This window comes from Cyanistes caeruleus, chromosome 11 (assembly GCF_971803275.1).
Source record: "Cyanistes caeruleus chromosome 11, bCyaCae1.hap1.1, whole genome shotgun sequence".
Lineage (NCBI taxonomy): Eukaryota > Metazoa > Chordata > Aves > Passeriformes > Paridae > Cyanistes > Cyanistes caeruleus.
The window spans coordinates 19212150-19228148 of record NC_141711.1 but is presented as its reverse complement, the minus strand read 5'-3'; the positions used below and the strand labels follow the sequence as shown (position 1 = coordinate 19228148).

General features: G+C 50.5%; 1 protein-coding gene and 1 long non-coding RNA gene across 2 annotated transcripts; both read right to left on the bottom strand.

Annotated features, from left to right (window-relative positions):
- Positions 1-3521: 3521 nt before the first annotated feature.
- LOC147651062 (uncharacterized) lies at positions 3522-5716 on the bottom strand. The gene is made up of 4 exons (XR_015274971.1): positions 5027-5716; positions 4725-4812; positions 3933-4016; positions 3522-3714 (listed from the first exon to the last, which is right to left on the bottom strand). It is a non-coding gene; the product is annotated as an uncharacterized LOC147651062 (long non-coding RNA).
- Positions 5717-5987: 271 nt separating this feature from the next.
- On the bottom strand, positions 5988-10773 carry LOC147651061 (uncharacterized). The gene is made up of 10 exons (XM_086845864.1): positions 10481-10773; positions 10061-10152; positions 9874-9975; positions 9470-9594; positions 9231-9393; positions 9038-9144; positions 8708-8821; positions 8443-8561; positions 7198-8283; positions 5988-6877 (listed from the first exon to the last, which is right to left on the bottom strand). The coding sequence occupies exons 1-9, from the start codon at positions 10521-10523 to the stop codon at positions 7244-7246; spliced, it is 1905 nt and encodes a 634-aa protein (XP_086701990.1). The 5' UTR covers positions 10524-10773; the 3' UTR covers positions 5988-6877; positions 7198-7243.
- Between the last annotated feature and the right edge of the window lie 5226 nt (positions 10774-15999).

Below are 15999 nucleotides of genomic sequence, written 5' to 3'. Positions count from 1 at the left end.
GGGTGCTTGCTCTTCCCCTGCCCCATTCTTCCGGAGTGCCTTCAAATCACACAGCCTCTTTCACTTCCCCTGGTTCGTGGCCCACGCCCTCGCGGGCCAATGGGAACCGCACTACTGAGGGTCCGCACTCGCTTGGGGAATCTGGCTACCAGTCCCCCTCTCACACACACACCACTTCGCCACACTCCGGGATCCTGACCCCAAACGAACGGTTCCCGTAATACTCACGCGTCCCGCGGCTTCGTCCGGACTCTGTGCACAGATTTTAAGGGGTCGACCAGTCTCCCTTTTGCTACTTGCCTTAAATTTAGGTTCGTCGGTGCAACCGAGGCAGAAACCGGTCCTCCGGGCCGCTAAATATTAGCGGGGCGCCCCCCTGGCAGTGCCGAGAATCTGCCCTACAGATTGCATCCGAGTCACGGAAACCAAATTTGTTATGAATTCCCTCAAGAGAGTGATCTGGTTCAATCAGAGAAAAGTTTTATTAATCACAGCAAGCAAGCAATAAGCAATAAGATCAGCGCTGGGTGACAGGGGAGCAGGAGAATTCCCGCTCCACGCAACTGCCGCGCCGCTGGTTTCCGTACTCCCCCTTTTAACCCGGCTTCCGGGTTACGTGTCCTTTCTCTGGTGTCTCTGCGCATGTGTCTCCGGTTGCTAGGGGGTCTTTTTTCTGCCTTCTGGTGGTCGCGGGATGAAGATCATAGGTCTTCCTCAGTCTTATCCTTTTGACTTTTCTTCACTGTTTTCTGTTAAGGCTTATCTTTGGTGACTTTCTAGAATTCAAGAAAGCTCTCAAGGCCGTTAGAGATTTATGCAAGTGTCAGCAGCAACCTTCAACCTCATCCTGATTCCACAAAGCATAGTTTTGCAAAGCATCGTAGCTACATGTTTAGGCGAACAAAAGGGTCTCTTGCTTATCACACTGATGCTGACTAAGAATCAATTTCATAATACTCCTACAATCTGCAGGCAACAAAATCTGTGTAGCCCACAAATAATCAATCCTTTGTCTAACCGGTTCACTGGTCACTCCAAACTGACTGACTGTAGATCGCAACTGTGCTAACCACTTCCAATCTAAAGCTGTCATTTGAGCTTGTATTCCTCCCCGTTGAATCGATGCAAAGGTTACGGGACATGCTACTTCCAATACAGCGTCTGCTATTTCCTGATCACCCTCTTGCAAAATATTCCGTGCCAATGCAGCCCATGTCTCCCTTCTTTCCCGTGCAATAGCCTCACCTAACTCATGCCCTACCTCAGGATTTCTCATAGGGGAGGGTGGTAACGGTGCCGAAGGCTCCGTTCCAGAAGCAAGGTTAGTAGGTGAAGGAATTGAAGATGGCACAAAAGGATTAGTAGCTGCGGCAGGGGTCAGTGACGGCACGGGGCGAGTCAAAATTACTGTATTCGTGGAGGGTGGCAATGGACACTCATTCATTCCCTCTAATAATCTATTTTTTGACATAGCTGCAGATGCCTTTGTGGCAGCTGCCTCTTCAGCCTGATACTGCAAAAGAACATTATGAACTGTCTGCCACAGTTTTCCCATTTTTTTAGCAGTTCTATCATCATTTAAAAGAGCTTCCCACAATTTATCTCCAAATTTTTGCCACTCACTTAATTCATGGACTGTATGGGGATTCTGAAAACAACCCCGGGCATACCCATAAGCAAGAAGTCCAGGAAGGTCCTTGCACAAATCAAAATCTTTAACCTGTCGCTTTTCTAAAAAGCAGGTAAATAAATCATACGCTGCTTGCCTTTCCATCTTACCGTCAGCGCGCGCTGTTGCAGCCCCTACAAAGTTTCAGCAGCACCTTACAGCAGGACTCTTCTATAAGGACGCCTGGGGCGTGGCAACGTTGCTTTTTGACCAGGACTCTCCTGTGAGGTTGCCTGGAACACGGCACAGCTGTTGCGTTTGGCCGTCCTTGCTGCGGAGGACCCGTCCCCTGACACCAACTCCCTTGGCTGACTCCAACTCCTTTTTAAGGTCCCAAAGATCCCAAAGGTCCCAAAGGTCCCTGCTGTTTGGGCACCATGATGAGTTCGGCGGAAGAAATGCAGCACTCAATATGAATGATCAGCAAGTCTCATTTATTGGTAACTCTAAAACCACTTATATAGCTTCAATAATTAGGCTCATACCTAGTGCAAAAGCAAGCTCGTTATTGGATATTTTCAATTAAGGTCAACTCCACCTAATTCCACATTCCTGTGATCGCTCACCTATGCTGAATTCACATTCTTCTGATCACAGCGTCCTGTTCTCAGTTAACAGTTATCACTAAGGTCTTCCTGACTTTGCAACATCTCACACTAACCGAACTCTACTGTCTAATTCTTTCCCAGCTAACTGCTGCATGGGAACATGACCTTTGCTAGCTAGCCATTGCTCTCTACAGTTCTAACAATGTAATGCCGGGATTTGATACAGTTGTCCCTCAGATATCCCAGGTAAAGGGAGTTGAGTGCTTCGATTCCACGGAAACCATGAGACAGTATCAAGACAAGTATGCTGCTATGAAGCAGCACTCTTTTTTTTCTGCCATGGAGAGAGAGGACTCGCACGTGGAGGAGACCGTGGTGTTCCTGCACAGGGAGTCACCCCTGACCAGAATCATGTGTGACAGGGAGCAGGAGGGCCCTGATATAAGTGAGCAATGTGAGGGCAAAGCAGCCCTCCCACAGCCTGGCCCAGGGGCTGTCGGGGTGGCCAGCGTGGGGCCCAGAGCAGAGGCCAAAGGAGGCAGGAGCTGCTCAGGCAGGCCAGGGCTGGCAGCCTCCTTCCTCCTCAAGTGGGGCCCAGCTGGGCCAGGGGGCAGCTGTTGGGAGCCCCGTGCCCGCAATGGCCGCTGTTCTCCAAGGCCTCCAGCCCTGCCCATCAGGCAGGCACGCAGGCAGGGACAGAGCAGCTCTTGGGGTCGACGCTGTGGGCTGAGAGCCCCACAGAGCTGCTGACGCCGGCTGCCATTGGCTCTGTCCCCTGCAGCATGCCTGCTGTGTCGCCGTGCAGAAGCTGACCCCTGTGCTTCCCCTGGCCCTGGCAAGTGCCCCTGTACTGCTCCTGTGCTGTCCAGGGCACCCACGGGCGTTGCTCGCGCCTGAGAGCGACCAGAACCAGCGGGGAGTGTGACAGCTCTGCTGCTCTGGGCTCGGCTGTCAGGCCAAGCCCCCGGGGCTGGGGGCAGTGTCCTTTTATGCTTGGCAGAGCCCGTAGGCTCCTGGAGGGCTGGGGGCACTGCTGCGGCCCAGCCTGGCCCAGGCCTGGGAGGCCTTTGACATTGCTGATTGCCCTCACAGCCACCAAAGCTGAGCCAGAGCTCAGTGGCCCCAGCCTGACCGGACAGTCCGGACTGGAGCCTTCCCGTGGCTCCCCGGAACCCGAGAGCATCAGCGCCAGCTCAGAAACACTGCCTGACCGGGTTTGTCAATATGTTTTCCTGTTAGATCCCTTAAAGGATTTAAAAGGTAAGGTTGTTTGGCAGCTTCTTCAAGGAACAAATATGACACGATTCTTTTCAAGAAAGGGTTTATTAGTTTGGGTTCAGTTTCCCTATGGAATTCTTATGCTTCCTTAGACGATCCAGAAATTAATGAAAATCTAACATATTCCTAGGAGAAGTTTTTGAATCCACTACTTGCAGAAGTCTCTAGAGTCACTGTTTCTCTTAAACACTTCCCTTACATCTAGTTAGCTAGCTGCTCCTGTAACAGAGAGAGATGCAGTGGTTTACTTGGCTGGACATCACAACATCATGTTACACACACCAGTATACCAACACCCATTTGTTCCCTGACAGTTCCAAAGCTTCAGGCTCTTCTGGAGGTCCTGAATTAATTTTGCATGCACATCCATAGCCGTGTTCCCTCCCCATGCTCAGCATTCAGCCACAGCTACCAGGGAACAGATGTTCCATACTCACCTCAAGCAATAAATCTACATATGTCTTCCCAACCCACTTTCTCTTCACTGAGCTCTACAGATCTACAAAAAATAACTTTAGGCCCTGTGCACAAAAGAAAACACAACACCAATCAATAGGGTTCAACTCTTCTGATTCGGCTGCTGCTCCCAACAATCATGAATGAACAACACGATAAAGTCAGAAGCTCTATCCTCCACTCCCTCCTATTCTCTTGCCCCCCACCACATGTTGGCTCCAGCAGAAATGTTCCCTACTGCAGCCTGGTGTACTAAGAAAAATGAAAGGCAGCAGCTGTCTCCCTGAACATGCTGAAATCTAAATTGCAGTGAAACAGCAGCTCTTGCATTAAATGCTCAGCAGCAGGATCCCACAGCTGGCCCCAGAAGCGCTGCCTGCCAGGGGCTGAGATCTCCATTCTGACACACCCTGCAAATCAGACGGGCTGGAAGATTGCAGGGCAGTAACTGTATGAACACAGCCATACATTTCATCCGCGTTATCTAGCAAGTCTCAAGAAACAAACGTCATTTAAGCCTGTCTTGAGACTATATTCTACAAAATAGAACAAGCAATTGTTTTGGTGGCCTGTGTAATTTTTGGGGGCTGTGTATGGTTTTTTTTGTTGTTGTTGTCTTTGTTTTTAAATCGAAAATTCACTGGCTTCAGAAGAGCAAGCCCCAGATTCATTAGGATGAAGAACCGCACGGACGTATGTGGCTGACAAGAACACTCGGCATGTCTAACAGTAACACCAGAAAGACAGGAAAAAGTTAAAGGAGATAGACCTACCTGAAAGGATCCCAAATGTCTCGCTAACCTGTCTAGTGACTATTTTTCTGCTAAGCTCTAAACGTTCCTATAGCTATGAGGTAATTATCTGAAAGAAAGGAAAGGCAGAAAGCTGCTCAGCCTTTATTTTTTACCAGGACTGTCTCATGGGATTCTACCACAACTTTGACCACAAGAAAGGATGGCAAATTTTGACTACAGAGCATTCATAACCAGGCAGCATTTTTTCTTCCTTACTCAAGTCCAGTAAGGGTTTAAAAGGGAAAAATATACAAAAGGGGACTGAGGAAGTTGTGTCATACCTCTTAGGCGTGCGTCATCTATGGAGAAGAAGAAAACTCTAGCACTTTCTGTGCGTGGTAGAGAAAGAACCCTAGACAAGTACAAAGGGGTTTTAGCATCCTAAAAGGTCCTATCAAATCCCATGGGCACGAGTTAGAGCTGTAGTGCCTCAGAGAAATGGGATACACGGAAGAGCTTTCCTGCATAGTATGCAAATAAAGCCTTCTATAAAAAGACCCCACGTTTGACACAAAAACTGACTGTGTCTTTGCCTTGTGGCCAAACTCAGTTTGGGGTTGGCCAAACCAAAACAACCCAGTCCATTTCTTGTGCTCAGCTTCTCTCTCTTCACATTCAACTTCACATCCAATGGGCTGCTGGGACTCTGGACTCCACACAGCACCAGTGGTTTTCCAAGATGACTTTCCTTGCTCAGAGGTGTGCAGTGTCAGTTTCCCATTTCCTCAGTGCTGCCACTAATATTCCCACAGCATCCAACTACTACAGCCAAGTAGACAACAAATACAAATGGAACTTGCCTTTCTTGGTGCTTTGCAATTTCTGACATCTCCGGCTCATCAGCACCCTCAGAAGTGATGTCTTGGAAATGTGAATCCTCTTGCCACGTGACTTTTTCCGGTTTTATCGTTCCAAGTATGTGAGGCCCTGCAAAACCAGCAGCAAAAGAGAAAGAAAGCCCAAACCAGATTATTTCTCTGCTTGCCAGGAAAAATTCCTTCTTTCAAGTGAAATATTTATACCGGGAAAGACAGATTTAGGAAGGACAGAATCTTCTCCTCCCTGATTTCCTGAGCTGTAGCTCTGCTCCAGGATCTTCCACTTTCTTCTAGGCATCTCCTATGTATTCTTAAATATTTATCATTGCATCCAGAAGACAGTGAATAGCTCCTGAATACAGCACAAGTGTGGTGGGCTTGTTGCTTTGTGTTCTTGCATTTTAGTATTTTGGATAACTCGGCACGGCTTCCTTTCATTCCTACCTGACTGTGACTTGATTAAATATTCCTTCATCTTCATTTCATAAGGCCTCATTTTATCTGAGGTTAGGACACCCCAATGATCCTTCAGTGTCATTCAGTTTCCTTTTTCTGAAGGTCCAGGAATAGAATTTGGTAACTAACAGAATGTTCATGGAGCTTGGGGTCAACTCCAGGATTTTGCTCCTCCCTCTACCTTAACACCCATTTTCCTTAAAATCCTCTTGGGCCCTAGGTAACTTGGTATGACTGCTGTGTCACCTTTTTCCCTCTTTGAGAAGTTTAGGGGATGACAACAAGAAGCTCTTTCACCACTCTGCAAAAATCCCAATGCCTTCTCAAGGCGTGCACCTCGAAATTCCTGAGATGCAAGCAGGAGTTAACTCTCATTAATCTCCCACAACCTTGGCAAGTAGAAATGAAGATCAAAATACTTCAGCATAATTACTAACTTCTGCTGCTGAAAATCCTCTGGATTTAATCCTCTGGATTAAAATCCTCTGACCTTCTTCACACCATATTGCTCTACAGTGCCTGCCAGAAGCTGTTCCTTAGAAATGGCTCCGTTAGGAGGGTTCTGCTGTTACCTTCTTTGATGCCCAACTCCTCTGTGTCTTCAAAGAAGGAAAACTTGAAAGCACTCGACTCCTGAGTTCTGTCGTTTTCAGGCAAAGGTCCCAGACCTTCGTCTGGGGCAGAGTCCTGCGCATCCTCTTGGTCCCAGGCTATTTCCACTGTCTTTTCCGGTTTGACCTTTGAAGGTCCAAGCAAGTCTTTTAAATCAGCAGCAGTGTCGCAGTCGATTTCTCCAGACACTTGAGGCAGTGTCTCACTCTCTTCCTTCTCCCTCTGCTTTACTGAAGAAAGGCTTTACTGAAATGAGATTGATCAAGGATAGCAACACAGCCCACGGCCTTTTCAAAGACAGCTTCCCTAAGAGCCACCTTGCTCGTCATGTCTCCCTAAACGTATCCAAGCCATTAAGGACTGGTTCACTTTCAAGGGGAAGCAGTGGGGAAATATCTGTCTAAAGGCAGCAATGAGTGTCCTTTTTAATTAGCTATGTCCTCAGGTGGCTTTTCCCTTCACAATACATGGTAACATAGAAATCAAGGATCACAGAAATGCCAAGAGCTAATCTGGGTTTTCCACAGACCTGCAAATCTCAAGGTCCCTGTACTGACCCTTCTCACCTTCACTTACAGCCACCAACAGAGGGACTAGAAAGAGAAGATGACACTACGTGCTGCTGTTAGAGGTCCGAGTTGAGGCCCGACGTGGCTGGCGGGAGCGGTTGCTCCAGCGCGACGTCCCCGACGGTGTCCCCCTGCGCCTGGGCCTCTCAGCGCTGGCTGCTGTCCTCCTGCTCCCGTCCTGCCGACTCCTGGACCGGACAGGTCGGTTTGAGGCCCAACGTTGCAGGCGGGAGCGGCTGCGTCTGGGGGACGTCCCCGAGGATGTCTCCCTTTGCCTGCGCCTCTCAGCATTTGCTGCTGTCCTCCTGTTCCTGTCCTGGAGACCGCTGGGCTGGACAGGTCGATTCGAGACTTGACGTGGTAGTCGGGAGCGGCTGCGTCTGGGGGCTGCCTGCGATGGTGCCTCCCTTTGCCTGGGCCTCTCTGCCCTCGATGTTGTGCTGCTGCTCCTGTCTCGGCGACTCCTCGACCGGGCAGGTGGACTCTGGGCCTGAGCTTCCTGGCGGGATCGGCTGAGTCTGGGGGCTGCCCGCGATGGTGTCTGCCTTTGCCTGGGCCTCTCTGTCCTTGATGTTCTCCTGCTGCTCTGGTCACAGTGACTCCTTGACCAGACAGGTGGACTTAAGGCCCGAGCTTGACAGCAGGGGCAGCTGCATCTGGGGGAAGCCTGGGATGGTGTGTCCCTGGGCCTGGGCCTCTCAGCCCTTGGTCTTGTCTCGCTGCTCCTGTCACGCCGACTCCGTGACCGGACGGGTCTATCTGTGGCCCGACTCTGCTGGCGAGAGCGGCTTCGCCTGCGGTCAGGCCCAGCACGCCTGGAATGGACCCTGTCCTCAGGGCCCATGGAGCTGCTGTGTCTTGGCCTTGATGTGCTTGGGCTGCTGCTGTCTGCCAAGGATGAGGCTGCACGCTGGGGGCTGCTGTGACTGCTGGCCTCTGGAGATGGAGAACGGGGAGCCAGAGCTGATGACACCGGGCTGCTGGTGGGGCTGATGGCCTCAGATACTGAGAGGCCCTGAGAAGATTCCAGTCCTGACTGTCCGGTCAGGCTGGGGCCATTGAGCTCTGGCTCATCCGTGGCAGCTGTAAGAGCAAACAAGAATGTCCGAGGCCTGCCAGGCCTGGAGCAGGCCATGCCCGACCAGAGCACTGCCCCCAGCCCTCCAGGAGCCCATGGGCTTTGCCGTGCCCAGCCTGGGCACTGGCCCCAGCCCAGGGACACCCGCCTGCTTTGCCTCATACCCGTGCCGAGACCAGCACAGCTCTCACACTCCCAGTGGGTTGTCCTCACTGTCAGGCCAGAGCAGCGCCTGTGGGTGCCCTCAGCAGCACAGGAGGAGCACAAGAGCAGCTCCCAGGGCCTGGGAAAACAAACGGGTTGATGGCACTAAAGACAAAGTGTCCCAGCATGGGATTGTGCAGCCCAGCACCACTGGCTCCTTCTGCTTTCAGCCCTTCCTGAGACACAGGTTCCCTGCAGAGCCCCGGGTGCAGCTTCCCAACTCACCCCTCTTCCTCTGCCTCCTCCCTGCCTCCTGGGTAAAGGCATTCCCTGGCATTGCACCTGCTGTGCCTCTCTCCTAGATCCGCAAAGGCATTGTTGTCTTCCCATGTTGGCCCTCTGATGGAGAAAGGAAAAGCTGATGTGTTTCTTCTGCCCTGCCCTCACGGAGGTAACAGGGTGACCCTGCTCTTCCTCCAATGCTTTTCCAAGTCCCCTGATAAGCGCAAGTCCAGACTCCCTGGATGGGGCAGGGCTTGGACTGCTGGGGCAGGGCCTGGCACAGCACAGCACTTGCACCCTCCTGCCTTGTGCACCCCGCAGAAGGACACCAACCTGATGGGGGTGCGGATCCCCATGCGGAACATCTCCACAAGGAATTCCTCATGATCTCTGCAGAGGGGGCAGCTGAAGTACAAAAGACCAGCGCGCATGGCCTGTCCCTGCAGGGCAAACAGAAGCAGTGTGAGCCAGGCCCTGGTGCTGCTGAGCACCTGCTGTGTCCCAGGCCTGAGGGCATGGCTCCCACCTGGAGGCAGTCCCTGTGGAACCAGGCTCTTTTGCACGTCGGGCACACGATGGTCTTGAAGGTCATTCTGTCCTCCACTGGCTCCATGCAGATGGGGCATTCGGTGCCCGGCTCTGGAGTCACCTGCACCATCTGCACTGGACGGTGCTCAGGGCAGAAGGACCTGGGGACAAAGGGATGGGCCTAATGAGAAAGTCTTGGTCCTTCCCCAAGGGTGGCCAGAAGGGGAGAGGAGCTACCTGTATGGGGCAATGTACTGCGTGACACAGCCGCCCTCCTTGGCACAGGGCAGGTGGAACCATCTGTTGCAGCCTTCCTTGCAGCACAGGATGGTGGCCCCGCTCTGGCCGCAGACGCAGCAGTGCTGGAATGAGCCAGGCAGCCCCATCAGCGGCAGCCTGGGGACCTCCCCAGGCCGCCCCAGGGCTGCAGGCAGGGAGCAGGATGGGGCCGCTGCTGGCGCTCAGCCCACAGAGCCAGCTGGTGAGGGGAGCTCCTGTGCCAGAGGCTCCACGGAGCTGCTGGGAGCCAGACTTTGTCCCACAGCCGGCTTCATGGCCAGCCTTCCTTGCTGGGGCTCTGGGCTAAGCTCTGGCCAGCCTCTCCTGGCACAAATCTCCCTGCTCTTTTGCCAGGCCCTCACCTTCCATGCCGCCCGCCTGACTGCAAGCTGGATATCTGGAAGGAGGAAACCCAGGAGTCCAACACATTTTTTTGCTTGCCGGAAAAGCAGCGTGGCAAAATACTGCAGAAAATGGGAAGAGCTGATGAGGACAGGGTGGCAGGGACTGCCCCTTGCAATGCTGGAGGGAGTGCCCGGAGCCACTCACCAGGCAGAAGATGTGGGCATAGAGCCCGTATTTCTCCTGTTTGTCGCCGCAGGTGTCCGGGTCAGCCTCTGAACGGCGACACAGCAGGCATGCTGCAGGGGACAGACACAATGGCAGCGGGCGTCAGCAGCTCTGTGGGGCTCTCAGCCCGCAGCATCGGCCCCAAGGGCTGCTCTGTCCCTGCCTGCGTGCCTGCCTGATGGGCAGGGCTGGAGGCCTTGGAGAGCAGCGGCCATTGTGGGCACGGGGCTCCCAACAGCTGCCCCCTGGCCCAGCTGGGCCCCACTTGAGGAGGAAGGAGGCTGCCAGCCCTGGCCTGGCTGAGCAGCTCCTGCCTCCTTTGGCTTCTGCTCTGGGCCCCACGCTGGCCACCCCGACAGCCCCTGGGCCAGGCTGTGAGAGGGGCTGCTTTGCCCTCACCTTGCTCTCTGCCATCAGAGCCCTCCTGCTCCCTGTCGCACATGGCGGCTGTCAGCGCTGAGTCCCTGTCCAGGAACGCCGCTGTCTCCGCCAGGTGCTGGTCCTCTCTCTGTGGGAGGAAGAAAAGTGATGGGAGTTTGGAGAACAGGCCCAGAGCTACGAGGGTGCTACTCCCTGGTCAGCCCTGCGTGAGCCCTGCTCCTGTCCGCCTTCTGCTCCCGTCGTCGCGCTGAGGAACACCGCCGTCTCCTCTGGATATTCCTGCGCTGATTCTGGGAAGGGAGAGGCAGGTGAGCCTGCAGCACAGGCCCAGAGGCCCGAGGTGTGGGGCCCCTCTGGTCCCTGGGCAGCTGCTTCCCTGCCTTACCTTCTCCTCACGTTGCCAGGTCGCACTGACACACGGCCTGAGCCCAGCCTTCCCTTTTGGGGCTTTGGCCACTCTGACATCAGCATCTTGCTCCCAAGATTCACGCAGCCATGGCCTCACATGCCCGGCAGCCACTTGAGGCCACCCCCTTGGCAACCGAGGTTCTGACATGGTTCCAAGCCTTTGGTCAGCACGGAACCAGGCCAGAGACTCCTGCAGCAAGTGCAGGGTCCAATCCCAGGCTCCAGGGCAGCCATCGAGGGTGGCACTGTAGGCACAAAGGTGCTGTTCAGGCACGGCCACCCCAGGGCTCCTGCCCCTGGCAGTCGGTTGCCCAGAGAGCTTGTGCAGAGTCTCTTGCACTGCACAGATTCCAAACCTGCTCTTGGTGCACCGACATGTTCCTCTAGACCTCTCGGCAATAAACTGAGATGAACCTGATTTCATGCCCGTGCTGATCACTGTTGGGAACAGGAGATAAAGCTGGGGACCACGTCAGCTGCCTCCCAACCGCAATTCGCCTGTCATCTAATAATCTAATAACTTTGACATTTTGTATTAAAAATTTAGTATTAAGTATTAGTATTAAGCTCCTGAGAAACATCATCTTTTACACTGACTCAGCGGAAACCCAGAGAATTCCTTGGGAGTTTTCTGTGTACGTCTGACTGGAGAGGTTTCAACCGTCCTTGTCTCGGTAGTCCAAACCAGGAGGATGTTTTTCCCACAGTAAAGGAACGTTGCTAGTTTGGTCCATGTTTTCCTTCTAGCAAATATATTGAAAAAACACAGCTTCCCTAAGCACTGCCTTGCTTTTCATGTTTCCCTAAAAGTATCCAGGCCCATGAAGGAGTGGTTACCTTTCAAGGGCAATGTCTAGGTTGACTGTATGACACTGTCTCCCCTGTCATCTGCTCTACGCCCGGACATGGGTCCTGCAGCTTTAAGCTAGGCCCAGGGGAAGGGGGGAAACCAGGGGTGTTCTTTTGGCTGTCTGTTCAAACACAGGTTCTCCTCCACTCTCAGCATTGATTCTTTCCCAGCAGAGATAGGGGGAGTTAAATTCTTGCTTGTAGCTAGCTTCAGTTTTGCCAGCTGAGGCAAGAAGTTGCTCAGGACCACATAGAGCTTCCCTGCACACCCTTCATTTCCCTTTATTATGGTAAACCACCGCAATAACCTGATCAGAGATAGCCCTTTAAGGACTTTAAACGGATTGCGGCAGTTCGGCCAGCATCTTGGCTGGATCCCATGTGAGATCTTGCTTCCCTTTTCTTTTAGCCCTCTGTCTCGCCCGTCGATTCGGTTGCTTCGAACCATGGGGTGTTCCATCTTCTCGGCAGCAGGGATAACTTTCAAGGAAAGACCCTTTTTCTCGAGACTGCCGTTTTAAGAATTGCTCCCAACTTTTATTTTTTACCCCTGGGATATCACACCTGACTTTTGTCAGTGTTTTGCAACAACGTATTGCAATTATTTCAATAATATATGGTAAAGGGGTATTAGGATGATAACAATAATTTTCCGGATTTATCCCAAAAGCATAAATCTCCCACCATCGATCAGATCCTTTTTCAAATTGTCCTGTTTGCACACCTTCCTGTAATGCAATCTCAGTCAAATTTCTTTCAAACTTGTAACACTCTGTGCAAATCCCTCTTGGCGATCGACCCCACTTAGAATGTGTCTACCACTTTTCTCTACACACTTTACAAATGGAACATACTAAAGGATAACATTCACAATTTGGTACTGTACACAAGATTTGCATGTGAGAGTTCATCAGGGTCTCATCTCTATGTTGATGGTAGAGAGCGAGAAGTATCTGCTGAATTTTCTGGATCAGCTGAAGGTAAATCACTGGGATCGGCAGGTTTAGTCCATCGGCTCGGCACCCAGACAGGCCGTGTGGGGGTAGGCACACAAAGATAACCATGTCCCTGTCGTGGTTTTAAACTAATAACTAAGAAAATTACTTACTTCTTGCTGTGAGATATGGATTAGAAGAAGAGCAAAACAGGCATACAACTTAAAAGGGAAAAAAAAGAAAGTTTATTGACAAACCACAATAATAAGAACACCAGAATAAACTTCCAGAACAACCTTTCCATCCCCTATCTACCTGTCGTTCCGATTGGGAACGGCTAGAAAGAACGACACTGGACTCTCAAGGGAGTAACAACACGAGAATTCCTTAGTTTATTGCTTCAGCTCTCTCTTATAGACAGATACGTGGAAAGTACAGAAAAGAAACTCTTATTGGCTAACAAAGTGCTACATTACCATCATTGGTCAGGGGCACTCTGCCCCCCTGACTGTCTCCTGCAAGGAGAAACAAGAGGCTGCAAAACAACACCTGCAAGGCTGTTTAGTGTCCCTGAGAATTGTTTTAATTCCTTCTCATATTTTTCCCAGGATACTTTCTCAAGCAGCCTGAGGAGCCATGCGGCCTGCAATTTGTACAGGCACTGTAGTTCAGATTTAGCATCTATATCTACCCACTATTCCCTTGTTCACATGACAACAGAGACAAAAACTCTGGAACTCTGATGGTTAAAACAGTCCCAGTTCTTGCTAGTCTTTTCACCAGTCTGTATAGAGAAACAGAAGTTTCTTCCTGTTAATTTATGGAGTTTCTCACAAGAAAACTATTTTTCTTATAGTTTTCTATTGCCCTAATGTTAGCTGCTCAGAGCTGCTATTATTAGAGTTCACTCCTCCCATTTTCACATCACTCTGAAGTATGTATGGGCCATGAGTCTAGAGATAGCTTTTTAAGGATATGTTATTCAAAGGCAAAAAAAGTCTTCTTCATCTGTTTCTGTGAGCTTCACCAGAAAACAGTTTTCTCATTGCCTCTCAAGGCTTTAAATCTCTCAACAGTTTTCTCATTGCCTCTCAAGGCTTTTAATCTCCCAGCACTTCACTATACTATAATTACTCTTTACTCAAATTTACACTTTGAACACTATTCCTCTCTAGATCTTATATCATGAATTAAAGGAGTTCTTTTCAGGACTTAATTGTCCATCTCCATAGTTTTAACAGGGAGATATTTCAGCTTAATTAAAGCATCTTCTTAATTCTCTACCTTTCTTGAAGCTTCTTTTCTTTCTTGTCACTGGTAGTTTATAAAGTCTCTTTTCATGTTGACCTTTCTCTCTCTCTCTCTCTGGATAAAAAGATTAATCCGCAAGTCTCATCTGGGTAATGAAAGAGTTAACATCTTGCCCAGGCTTTTGTAGATGGTTTGGAGGTCTCTGCCGAACAGGAGCTGGAGCCGTCTGTGATGGAAAGTTCCTCATGGCTGCTCTGGAGCGTGTAGTCGCTGTTCCAACCCGCTGCAAGTCCAGGGCCTCTCTCTTTCTTCACTGGGCAGTTTCTAGTGAATTAGTTACAGCAAAACCTGCAGCCGAGCCAGAGATCGGCTCGGCCCGGCCCGGGCCCGAGGAAAACCTTCCCTGGGCCCCCCCATCTCCCGGCCGGGAGACAGGGCAGGCCCGGCCCCATCCCCGCCCGGCCGCATGGCCTGGGCAGGGACGGGAGGCCTGGGGCTCCGCCACCCTCCACAGCCAGAAAACAAAGAGAACCCAGAGAGCTCTGCTTTTACATTTTAAGGTAGGGTTCACAAGTTGATCCCACTTTTCAATGGCCTAAACTGCTGTCAATTCCCAGCAATGACCGATAATTGGTCAGGAGAAAAGACTCCAAGCACTTCCCAGCAGCTCCAACTCCCTTAAAGGTAAAGTAACTCCATGACAGTCCCCAATACAGTACCTTGCTGGGACCTCCCCACAGACCTGGTTTTGGATCTTTATAGCGAACCCATATTGGACTTTGAGTTTTCTCTGCTTCAGGTGCACTATGATGTACTGCTGCAGGCAAATCACTGTTTCCAAAAATACACAGAAAATTTAAAACAAATAAACAACGTAATAATTGTTCTTGTGGATCTTTGATCTCCCTACATTTATTTGGATATTGTTTTAAGGTACCATTTGCTCGTTCTACTATTGCCTGACTTGTGGGGGAATGTGGAATCCCTGTTATGTGTTTGATTCCCCATGATTGCATCACCTGCTTAATTCTACTACTACAATAAGCAGGTCCATTGCCTGTTTTAATAGAACGTAGAACTCCCATGACTGCAAAACAATTTACTAAATGTCGCTCAACATTCCGTGCTTTCTCGCCAGATTGAGCTGTAGCCCAGATGTAATGACTATAAGTATCGACGGTGACATGTACATATTTAACTCTCCCAAACTCTGCAACATGAGTAATATCCATTTGCCACAACTCATTAGCCTGTAATCCTCTAGGGTTTACCCCAAGACCCAATCCACTGCCTTGAGTATGAAAACTACAAATAGGACATGCTTTGACAATAGCCCGAGCCTCCTCTAATGGTATCGGAAACTCCCAATGGAGACCTTTTGCATTTTGGTGAAAGATGGCATGAGCTTCTCTAGCTAATATCTGTGATGGGACAGGGCTATTTTGGGACAGTGAAACCAATCGGTCTGCCCTAGCATTTCCTTCTCCTAAACCCACATGCCATTTGTGGCTACGAATATGGATAATAGCAAAGGCAGCCATCCTCAATTTTACTGCTCTTTGAAGTTGCAAAAACAGTTCATATAAACGAAGGTTTCTTACTTCCTTTATGTCTGCATTTTCAGTACAGTCACTCACTCCTGCAACGTATGAAGAATCAGTTACCACATTAACAGGACCCTTAAACTGCACCAAAAGCCAAACAACAGCGACTAATTCCAGAATTTGTAATGTATCCTCCTTTTGAGCTGGAATAGGATGATGGTTCCATTGTCCTTGTGAATCTTGCCATATAGCAGCAGCTGTACGAGATTTCTTTCCAGCATCAGTGAACACACTTGATGCCCCTGCTGTTGGCACAAATGATCGTTTGGGCTTCTCAATCCAATTCTGCTGGCCTATCCATCGTAGTGGTATTCGAGGCACTTCCTCAGTACTGCCCACACTGCTGTTGTCAAGCAATGCTTCTTGCAGTGTCGAACTGTGAATTAAATACCAATCTAAAGTGTCCTTTTTTATTGCTACCTGAATTTCAGCTGGATCTGCACCCATAATTTGGCACAATCGCTTCCGCCCTTGTTTTATCCAATTTGCT